Here is a 12152-nt window from a genome sequence, read left to right as displayed (position 1 = left end):
TTTCCTGTCTCTCAGGGATTGCTTTCATTTGTTGCCTCAGGTCTGGTGTCTAGGAAATGTTTTTCTTTTTTGGTTGTTATAGAAGAAAGGGTTATCACTATTATGCCATAACTGGAAGCACATATCTCAATTCAAACCAACAGATTATGGTGTAACAAAGTGAAGTAAAATTCACTGATATGGTTCCAGATTTCATACTACAAATTACATTTAACAAACAAGCACTTGTTCAATTTTGGGGTATTATCAATGATGATTCACAATTATCTAAAACTGCTTTTTAAAGTGTTCCTCCCTAACAAAAAGTAGATTAGGGCTGCCAGGAACTGGGTGGGAAGGGGAAGTGATTGCTAAGAAGTACAATGTTGCTTTGTGGGATGATGAAAATGTTCTGCAGAAATCCCTGGCAGCAGTGGTTAAGATTCTGTGCTTCCAGTGTGGGAGCACAGGTTTGCTCCCTCGTTGGGGAACTAAGATTCCACATGCCATGAGGCATGGCCAAAAAATTAAAAAAAAAAAAAAAGAAAGAAAGAAAATGTTCTGAAATTAGATATGGTGATAGCTGTCAAACTCAATGAATATACTAAAATCTACTGAATTCTACACTTATATTTATAAGATGAACTTTATGGTATGAACTTTACAGTATGGTTCCCTGGTGGCTCAGATGGCAGAAGAGCCCCTGGAGAAGGGCATGGCTACCACTCCAATCTTGCCTGGAGAATTCCATGGACAGAGGAGCCTGTAGGGCTACAGTCCACGGGGTTGCAAAGAGTTGGACATAAGTGTGCAACTAACACTTTCATGTGCTATGTGAACTGTATCTCACTGTAAAAAAACCTTTCCTAACTATGTATGAAATTCAAAATCCATCAGGCCAGATTTTATATATATACTTCAACCCAAACAACTTATTACAGTAAACTGAAAAGCCATACATTAAGAGGTTTTTTACAATACGTTTTCTCACCAAGTATTATTTTGCTTTAGAAAAAGTTATTCTCCAAGAAAATGTTATTTATGCTAATATGTAATAGATTTATTATTACTTTAAAGTGAATTAACAAAAATTAAAAATTTTTTGTTTTAATTTCTAATTCAGATAATACCAACAGATAAACCCATATAAAGAAAAATTCTTTGGATATCCCAATAAAATTTAAGAGTACAGAGTCCTTATGCCATACAATTTGAGAACTGACAGTCTATGCCAACATACTATGCCAGAGATTCCATACTGGTATAATATCTTAACATAAAATATATTAGTTAACAAAACTAGTTAACAAAAAATGCTAAGAAGGCATGTAAACCCACACTAAAGTTTGTTATTTAATTGCATGTCTTACTTGGAAGTTTCTGGCAAGCCAGCTGAAAGTTCCAGAAACACAGATAAGTAGTAACCACGAACAACTCCATTTCCATCCTCAAAAAAAAAGAAAAAGATGTTATATAAGCAGAAACTCCAGTCAATTTAAATGTAAAAATGTAAGCCACAATGAAACAAACAAAATATAGAACAGTATCTGATATTTGGACAGAGAAGTAGTTTTAAGTTTAAAAGCAGTAAGAGAGCTGATAAAAAGGCCAAGAGTCTACAAACTTTTTTTTCTACATAAAGATAGAAGCATTAAAGCATACAAACAAAGGAAAATATAAACTACTCTGAAAAGAGTCAGGAGTTTCAACACATACAGAACTCTTAAAAATGAGCCTCAAAGAAAAATAAAAACCCCAAAGAGATATACCAAAAAAATGAAAAGTCTCAACTTCACTAGGAAGTTGAGGAAGGAGACAAAAAAACAAAGGAGATAATATTTAAGATTAAAAAGGAGTAAAATAGAAAAAGGTAACACTTTTTGTTGAAAGTTGAAAGTAATTAAATATATGTTGATGTTGAAAGTAATTAAATATAATTTCTATGTTTCATATGTTAGGATTCCATTTAAGATTCTGTCTGGAGATTTAAAGTTGCTCATATTTCTATTACAGAGATTTTATGAATAAAATTATTCCCTTCTGTATTTCTCAAGGACTGGGTGAGATTACATTTGTTAAAACTACATGTATAAACACATTTGCCCAACCAGACTGTGAGGGCTGAGGGCAGGGATGTATCTACAGAAGGTTACAGCTATTTCTGAACCCCTTCATTTCTAGGCCACTTCGCTCTCAAAGGTCCTGACGCAGCATTCAGGGTTGACATGGTAATCACTCAGTAAACACAATACTACAGAAACATGAATAATCACTCAAGGGAAAAGAGCTGGACACAAAAGATTATACGCTGTATAATCCCATTATATAAAATTCTGAAAAAGTAAAAGTATAGTGACAAAAACAGATCAGTGGCTGCAGAGGGGCCAGGAAGGGAGAAAAAAAGGATTAGCTGAAAAAGTTAAATCAGATAACTTCTGAGCATGATAAAACTCATGACTATGATAATGACTGTGCAACTGTATGTATTTGTCAAAATGTGCTAAATTTAGTCAACTATGAAATATAAATTACATAGCAAATTACACTGATTTTAAAAAATCAACCAACATCCTTGTGCAAATACTGGAGTTTCTTTCTTCTTTTAAAATTTGGTCCTAAAACAACTTCCCTGGAATACAATCAATTAATAAAAGGTAGTAAACATTTTTTATTCTGAATTCTATCGCATAGTAATATTAGAAATTTCTCTTTGACCTAATTTTTAATATTAAGGAACAAGATTTTTATAACTCTTATCGATGCACCATCTGTACCTCTAAAAAAATACCTGCTTTAAGAATTTTCAATAGGCAGAGGATTCTGGAAAGACTGCCACAATCAGCAGCATAGTTTTTAAAACTCTCAAAATCTGAAAGTAAAACAACAATAGAACATCAAAACCAAAAGTTCACAAACAACATTTACAACAAAACCAGGCAACAGCTTATCTCCACAACCCCAAAAACATAAGCAGATAAAGACAGACCAACTATAATCACAAAGACCTGCCTTGTATCCACACTGTGGGAGAAAGGAGAGAGAAGCAACGGGACATCTAATGGACCAGAAGAAAGGAAAACCACAAAATGGCCAAGAGTCAGTCACTGAAAAGCACTGTAAGCCACAGAACACAAGAAACTGCAAAAAAGTTGCTCAATATACAAAAAAGATGTCCTTTTCATTATAGGGGACTGGAATGCAAAAATGGGAAGTCAAGAAACACCTGGAGTAACAGGCAAATTTGGCCTTGGAATACGGAATGAAGCAGGGCAAAGACTAATAGAGTTTTGCCAAGAAAATGCCCTGGTCATAACAAACACCCTCTTCCAACAACACAAGAGAAGACTCTATACATGGACATCACCAGATGGTCAACACCGAAATCAGATTGGTTATATTCTTTGCAGCCAAAGATGGAGAAGCTCTATACAGTCAGCAAAAACAAGACCAGGAGCTGACTGTGGCTCAGATCATGAACTCCTTATTGCCAAATTCAGACTTAAATTGAAGAAAGTGGGGAAAACCACTAGACCATTCAGGTATGACCTAAATCAAATCCCTTATGATTATACAGTGGAAGTGAGAAATAGATTTAAGGGCCTAGATCTGATAGATAGAGTGCCTGATGAACTATGGACTGAGGTTCGTGACATTGTACAGGAGACAGGGATCAAGACCATCCCCATGGAAAAGAAATGCAAAAAAGCAAAATGGCTGTCTGGGGAGGCCTTACAAATAGCTGTGAAAAGAAGAGAAGCAAAAAGCAAAGGAGAAAAGGAAAGATATAAGCATCTGAATGCAGAGTTCCAAAGAATAGCAAGAAGAGATAAGAAAGCCTTCTTCAGCGATCAATCCAAAGAAATAGAGGAAAACAACAGAATGGGAAAGACTAGAGATCTATTCAAGAAAATTAGAGATACCAAGGGAACATTTCATGCAAAGATGGGCTCGATAAAAGACAGAAATGGTATGGACCTAACAGAAGCAGAAGATATTAAGAAGAGGTGGCAAGAATACATACAACTGTACAAAAAAGATCTTCAGGACCCAGATAATCACGATGGTGTGATCACTGACCTAGAGCCAGACATCCTGGAATGTGAAGTCAAGTGGGCCTTAGAAAGCATCACTACGAACAAAGCTAGTGGAGGTGATGAAATTCCAGTTGAGCTCTTTCAAATCCTGAGAGATGATGCTGTGAAAGTGCTGCACTCAATATGCCAGCAAATTTGGAAAACTCAGCAGTGGCCACAGGACTGGAAAAGGTCCGTTTTCATTCCAATCCCAAAGAAAGGCAATGCCAAAGAGTGCTCAAACTACCGCACAATTGCACTCATCTCACATGCTAGTAAAGCAATGCTCAAAATTCTCCAAGCCAGGCTTCAGCAATATGTGAACCATGAACTTCCTGATGTTCAAGCTGGTTTTAGAAAAGGCAGAGGAACCAGAGATCAAATTGCCAACATCCGCTGGATCATAGAAAAAGCAAGAGAGTTCCAGAGAAACATCTATTTCTGCTTTATTGACTATGCCAAAGCCTTTGACTGTGGATCACAATAAACTGTGGAAAATTCTGAAAGAGATGGGAATACCAGACCATCTGAACTGCCTCTTGAGAAACTTGTATGCAGATCAGGAAGCAACAGTTAGAACTGGACATGGAACAAAAGACTGGCTCCAAATAGGAAAAGGAGTACGTCAAGGCTGTATATTGTCACTCTGCTTATTTAACTTGTATGCAGAGTACATCATGAGAAACACTGGACTGGAAGAAACACAAGCTGGAATCAAGATTGCCAGGAGAAATATCAATAACCTCAGATATGCAGATGACACCACCCTTATGGCAGAAAGTGAAGAGGAATGAAAAGCCTCTTGATGAAAGTGAATGTGGAGAGTGAAAAGTTGGCTTAAAGCTCAACATTCAGAAAACAAAGATCATGGCATCCGGTCCCACCACTTCATGGGAAATAGATGGGGAAACAGTGGAAACAGTGTCAGACTTTATTTTTCTGGGCTCCAAAATCACTGCAGATGGTGACTGCAGCCATGAAATTAAAAGACACTTACTCCTTGGAAGGAAAGTTATGACCAACCTAGATAGCATATTCAAATCACAGACATTACTTTGCCAACAAAGGTCTGTCTAGTCAAGGCTATGGTTTTTCCTGTGGTCATGTATGGATGTGAGAGGTGGACTGTGAAGAAGGCTGAGTGCCGAAGAATTGATGCTTTTGAACTGTGGTGCTGGAGAAGACTCTTTGAGAGTCCCTTGGACTGCAACGAGATCCAACCAGTCCATTCTGAAGGAGATCAGCCCTGGGATTTCTTTGGAAAGAATGATGCTAAAGCTGAAACTCCAGTACTTTGGCCACCTCATGCCAAGAGTTGACTCATTGGAAAAGACTCTGATGCTGGGAGGGATTAGGGGCAGGAGGAGAAGGGGATGACAGAGGATGAGATGGCTGGATAGCATCACTGACTCGATGGATGTGAGTCTGGGTGAACTCCAGGAGTTGGTGATGGACACGGAGGCCTGGCGTGCTGCGATTCATGGGGTCACAAAGAGTTGGACACGACTGAGCGACTGAACTGAACTGAGTATAAAAACTAAATGCAGTCTAGTAACTCTAAACTCTTAAAAACGAGTATCCAGGGTCTTTTAGAACAGGTCTAAAGATTGCAAAGGAACTGCTAAGAGGAAAATAAAAGATAAATAGCATAGAAATAATACAAGCAAAGGAAGGAAAAGGTCCAGATTACAAGAAGAGAAGAACTAGGAAATATCTCAGAAAGCAAAGCACCAGATTTCTGATTGACATATCACACATATACACATGCAAAAGAATAAAGCTAGACCCCTCCATCATACAAAAATTAACTAAAAATATATTAAAGATCTAAAAATAAGTCTTAAAAGTTATAAAAGTCTAAGAGGAAAATATAAGCGAAAAGCTCCATGACAATGGAGTTGGTAAGAATTTCCTAGATATGAAACCAAAAGCCAAAACAGACAAACTGGACTACAACAAAATTTAAAATTTCTGTCCATCAAAGGTCATGATCAACAGAGCAAAAAGAAACCTTAAAAATGAGAAAATATGTGTAAATTATACATCTAATAAGGGGTCAACATCCAGAATATGGAGGCTTCCCTGGTGGCTCAGACAGTCAAGAATCTGCCTGCAGTGCAGGAGACCTGGGTTTGCTTTCTAGGTCAAGAAGATTCCCCGGAGAAGGGAATGACTACCACTCTATCACTCCTGCCTGGGAAATTCTATGGACAGAGGAGTCTGGAAGGCTACAGTCCACAGGGCTGTAAAGAGTCGGACTTGACTGAGCAACTAACACTTTCACATCCAGAATATATAAAGTCATACAACTCTACAACAAAAAACTTGATTAAAAAATGAGCAAAGGACTTGAATACATGTCTCTCTAAAAGGGATATACAACTGATCCAACAAGCACATGAAAAAATGCTCAAAAACACCACTAGGGTATATAAATCAAAAGCACAAAGAATTACTTCATACCATTATTAGTATGGTATGGTTATTACCAAAGAAACAGAAAAAAAAAAGTACTGACAAAGATATGGGAAAATTTGAACCCTTGTGCACTGCTGATGAGAATGTAAAATGGTGCAACTACTGTAGAAAACAGCACAGTTCCTTAAGAAACTAAAAACAGAATTACCATGTGACACAGCAATACCATTTCTGGGTATATATCCAAAAGAATCAAAAGCAGGATACTGAAGAGATAGTTACACACCTATGTTCAAAACAGCATTAATCACTAAAGACAAAAGACAGAAGCAAGTCAGATGTCCACTGATAGATGTATAAATAAAATGTGGTATATACATACAATGGAATTTTACTCAGCCTGAAAAGGGAAGGGAATTCTGATACTGATATAAGCTATGAAGAGGAGGAATCTTAAGAACATATGCTAAGTGAAAGAAGTCAGTAACAAGAAGATGTTACTGTATTAAGATTCCACATATGTGAGGTATCTAGAGTAGTCAAATTCATAGAAAGAAAAAGCAGAGTGATGGATCTGAGAAGAAAGGGAAATGGGGAAGTACTGTTTAACTGGCAGAGCACTTCAGTTTTGAAAGTTGAAAAAATTCTGGAAGTTAGTTACACAACAATGTAAATATACTTAACAATACTAAATGTACACTTAGAAATAGTTAAAATGGTAAATTTTATGTTATGCATTATTTACCAAAATGAAAGAGAAAATAAAGGGTAAAATAACATCCCTACAGACAATGAAAGCACCCTAGAAAAACAAACTCAAAGATCAAAATTGTAACCTATTTCAAAATAACCTAAAAGACTCTTAAGGAAATAATATGACAGACTGCAGAAGAAAAGAAAAGCTGAGAAATATGCTATGAAAGAATAACACAAATCAGTATTAGAAAAACTCAAATATAAGTAACAGAACTAAGGGAAGAATTAGAAATGAAAGCAAGTTATTTAAGAAATAAAGACTGAACTCAACGAACATAGGAGCAAATAAGCACAACAGCTGATACCTTTTTAAAAAATAAGTGAACAAGGAAAATTTTTAAAGTTAAAAAGAAATGAAGAAAGAGCTAAAAAAATTAGAAAGTGGTAGTATTGAAGACAAAGGCAAAGAAGATTCAAAACGCAGATAATAAAAGTCCCAAGAGAGAAAACCAACAGTAGAAACAAAGGCGATATTTAAAACTGTAATTCAGGAAATATTTTCTTTAAGAAATCTAAAACTATATATTGAAAGAGCCCAGCATGTAACTGAGAATACGGGCCCAAAAAACCCAACACATATAGTAGTAAATTAGTGGATTTAAAAAGAATTGGAACTCCACTCAGTGCTCTGGGGTGTCTTAAAAGGGAAGGAAATCTAAAAAAGAGTGGACACATGTATGACTGATCCACTTTGCTGTACAGCAGAAGCTAACACAACATTGTAAAGCAACTACATTCCAATAAATAAATAAGGTACAGGCACTGTGGGAAAAAATTATTAAATTATTTGGGCATCTAGATAATATTAGCAAATATTTTTAAGGATTAGTTCATCATTAGACTTTACCATAACAAAATGGAATTAAATATTTAAGATAGCCAAGGAAAGAAAACATGAGCCAAGGATTTTGCATTGAGCAATTCTGGCTTTAGAGTATAAAGGATATAAACTATTTTCAACACACAGAAATTCAGGAAATATTGTTTCCATTAACCTTTCCAGTAGAATTTACTAGAAAACAAGCTCTGAACCCTAACAGCTGTCTAGACACAGCAGAAGGAAATGAGAGTATATGCAAAATAATTTTTAAACATTTCCCAGTAACCGATGGTAGAATTTCTCAAGTTGATGGTAGAATTGAGTTCCCCTCCTGAAATTTTTTTTATAGAGCAAATGAATGATTCATTATGATATATTACAATTCTCTTATTTCCTATGGCTTCAAAAAGCAGGTTCCTAGAGTAGAAGAAATGAGTTGTGGGTGTAATATAAAGAAGTTTAAAAAATTCTGTAATTCTGAATTTGAATTATAAGTCTTAGTGTGATCTCATGATTTATTTTATTTAAAAAAAAATACAGGGACTTCCATGGTGGTCCAGTGGCTGGGAATCCACCAGTCAATGCAGGGGACACGGGTTCAATTCCTGATCTGGGAAGATGCCACATGATGAGAAGCAACCAGGCCCAATTGCCACAACTACTAAACCCATGCTCTAGAGCCCAGGTATCGCAACTACGGGAACCCACGAGCGCCTAGAGCCTGTGCTTCCTAACAAGAAAAGCTATCACAATGTGAAGCTCATGCACTGCAATGAGAAGGAGTCCCTGCTCGCGGCAACTAGAGAAAACCATGCACAACAATGAAGATGAAGAAAGCTCAGCCAAAAATAAGTAGAATTTAAAAAAACAAAAAAAAACTTAAAAAAAAAATTACATATATACATGTGTCAAAAAAAAAACAAAAACAGGGAGAACAAGATGGTGGAGGAGGAGGTGGACGTGGAGTACATCTCTCCATGGATACATCAGGAACACACCTTCAGACACAGAGGTGCACACAGAACACCAGCTGAGAGCAGACAGGAGCACCTGACCAGTGGATAAGAATATACAGAATCACGCAAAACTCAGTAGGATGAAGGAACTAGGGGGAAAAACAGGAGTGTTACTAGGACTGGACCTGCCCTCGGCGGGTGGGAGAACTGAAGCAGGGGTCCAATCCCCACATCAGGGGAACTGTCTGAGTCAGAGGAGAAACATTTAAGGCAGTAAGTGAAACAACTGATCTGCAGCAGCCAAAATGGAATGAGATGCAGACAGTCCCTGCTGCAGCCATACATACCCTGGCTAGGGAGGCAGGTCCCCGAGAAGGTGGAGCAGCTGGGAGCTGGACCTTAGGGATTATGGAGCAAACCCAGGATGAGGGCTGCTGTTGACTGTGGAAGGACTGACCGAGGGGATATGAGGGCAGAGATGTGGTGGGAATGCCCCTGGAGGAAAGGCGGGCAGCCACGGAAGCAAGGCGATACAGATGGGTCACACGTAGGGGGTGGAGCCATCACCATGGCCCCTCTCTCCCCACATCCAGCATGGGAAGATGAACAATAAAGAGGCTGGCCCATTAATTGCCTGACGCACTGTACTACAGAGTAGGCCCCACCCAGGGTGCCCCTTTAAGTGACTGACCCAGCGATCCACAGAGTAGAACCCCACCCAGGGTGTCCCTTTAAGTGCCTGACACACAGATCTACCGATTAGGACCCCAGACAGGGGGGCCCCTCTATGTGCCTGATGTGCATGATGAACAACAGAGAAGGACCCCAGGCAAGGGAGCCCTCTAAGCACCTGAACGGGCAGAGCTACAGAGAAAGACTAGCCAAAGAGGCCTTCTGACCCCCAGTTACCGGAGGCTTGCAAAAAGACTGATAGGGCCATAACTCCAGTAGCTGAGGCAGTCCCTGTCCCTGCACACTTGTGCCACCAGGGTCCCTGTAAGCCAAGCAGCTGCGCCAGCTTTACGCTGAACCCTCACTGGGGCAGAGATACGACAGGCCAAAAAAAAAAGTCTTGAGTCTAAGCACGTGGGATCGCTTTGGTCATCTCCAACTCTTTGTGACCCTGTGGACTGTGGTCTGCTAGGCTTCTCTGTCGGGGAGGTTCTCTAGGCAAGAATACTGGAGTGTATTGGCTAATACTGGTTGCCATACCCTTCTAGAGCACTATATTCCCTCCTTTCCTAACTGCCAACTCCACTGAGTACCTGATGCTGCCAGAATCCCTGCAATCTAAGCAGCTGCACCACCTCCACACCTGGCCCTCACAGGGACAAACCCAAGTCTTTCAGAGCAGCCCTCAGGAGCAAAGCTCAGTGGACGACCCACATGCAGAGGTGGAAATAAAACCACAATTGTAACCCAAGGGCAGTTCGGCTAAGGAAGAAGACCCAAAGCCTTCCCACCAGCTGTACAAGCTGCAGATTAAATCCACGTGATCAAACTACACAGACTCTGTGACTACGGAATATACAAAAGGACATTGAGAGGTCCCACAAGAGAAAACGCACTAGTTCTGACGCTGTGGACATTGGAGGCAAGAACACACAGGAGTAGGACCAGATTAGTATCTGAGCTGCCCCCACGGCAGGTCCAGAGACCAGCACAGTGTTGGAGGGCATCCTAGGGAGGTGAGGTAGACTGTGACTCCCAGGCAAGGGAAAGGAATCTGACAGCAGTGACTCAAGAGGAACATTTATTCTTTTGTTTCCACTTGTTCTGTGGTTTCTTTTGGATTTTTTTTCTTTTCTTTCTTCTTTCCATCCCCGACACCCTACCCCTACCCCTACCCCGCCGGGCCTCCGTGTAGTTGTAAATTTTATTGGCACTATGAAATCTAATCAAGCTTTTGAGTTTTTTTTTCCTTTCTTTTTTCGATCACACATTTTATAGTTGTTATAAAACTGCCTCCGCGTTGGGCTTTTGAAGTTCTATGGAGTTACCTTTTTCTTGCCTCTTCCTTTTTTCTTTTCTCTTTTAATCTTTAATTTTAATTTTTTAAACCTATTATTTTTTCTATATTTATTCCTTTGTTTGCTTTTTCTACTGTTCTTTTCTCCTTGCACTTAATCTTTAATGTATATAAATCTTCTTTATCTACCTCTATTTAGCTTTGCAAACCTAGTCTTTTTTTCCTCTCAACATATTTGATAGTTTTGTTTTCATTGCTTTATTCTCCAGTGGGCACCTTGCTTTACTTTCGTTTTCCAGTTTGTGCTTTAGTTAGTTTTGTTCTTAAGTGGTAGATATAATTTTTTGTTTCCTTTGTTCGCCGGGTCAATCTATTGTACTTTATTCTTGTTGGACTGTTTTGATTTTGCTTATGGATGTGTATGTATATGTGTATAATCCATTATTTTTATTATTATTTGCCTCGTTTTGTAACTGTCATTTGTCTGGGGTTCATCTTTGGTTTCTTGTTGTTGGGTACGTGTTTAAATTTCATTTAATGCCATAACAAACCACTTGTGAAATCTTCGTTCCTGACCAGGGATCAAGTCCTGAGCCTTTGGAGCGGGAACACTGACTCCAAGACCCTAGACGACCAGAAAACTAAACCTAAGGAGTAACAAATAGTAAGAACTCCCACAAAGGAAACCACTTGGATACAAGACCTGGCAACACCCAACTACCAGTAGCACCCTGATCAGGACACCTCATGCAAACAACAAACAAAACAAAAATACAAACCCAATCATCAACAGAGAGAATTACCAACTCACTCAGCCTTGTCCATCAGAAGAAAAACAAAAAAAACTCAGCATAAATATCACCCTATACAAAGCTTACACAAACCACTGCACCAACTGTAGGGGGGCAAACCAAAAGGAATCTTGAATTCAACCTTGAAGCCTGGGAAAAGGAGACCTCAAGCACAGTTAGTTTAAAAAAATAATAATGAAAAGGCAGAGAAATACTGCACAAATGAAGGAACAAACTAGAAACACAGAAGTCCAAATAAATGAGGAATAGGCAAAGTATCTGAAAAACAATTCAGAATAATGATAGTAAAGAGGAGCAAAAACCTTGAAAACAGAATGGAGAAAAGGCAAGAATCAATTAACAAAGACCTAGAAGAATTAAAGAAAAAAC

At 38.6% G+C, this 12152-nt stretch overlaps 1 protein-coding gene across 4 annotated transcripts in view; it reads right to left on the bottom strand.

Annotated features, from left to right (window-relative positions):
* TRIM37 (tripartite motif containing 37) overlaps positions 1-12152 on the bottom strand; it is a 182233-nt gene that overhangs the window by 128101 nt on the left and 41980 nt on the right. For all 4 annotated transcript variants that reach the window (XM_055577485.1, XM_055577486.1, XM_055577487.1 and 1 more), the window contains exon 12: positions 1350-1426. In XM_055577485.1, coding sequence (XP_055433460.1) covers positions 1350-1426 — 77 coding nt within the window. The remainder of the gene's footprint in view (positions 1-1349; positions 1427-12152) is intronic.

Source organism: Bubalus kerabau, chromosome 4 (assembly GCF_029407905.1).
Source record: "Bubalus kerabau isolate K-KA32 ecotype Philippines breed swamp buffalo chromosome 4, PCC_UOA_SB_1v2, whole genome shotgun sequence".
In the NCBI taxonomy this organism is placed as follows: Eukaryota; Metazoa; Chordata; class Mammalia; order Artiodactyla; family Bovidae; genus Bubalus; species Bubalus kerabau.
The sequence above is the reverse complement of the archived record's forward strand: the minus strand, read 5'-3'. Positions and strand labels throughout refer to the sequence as shown.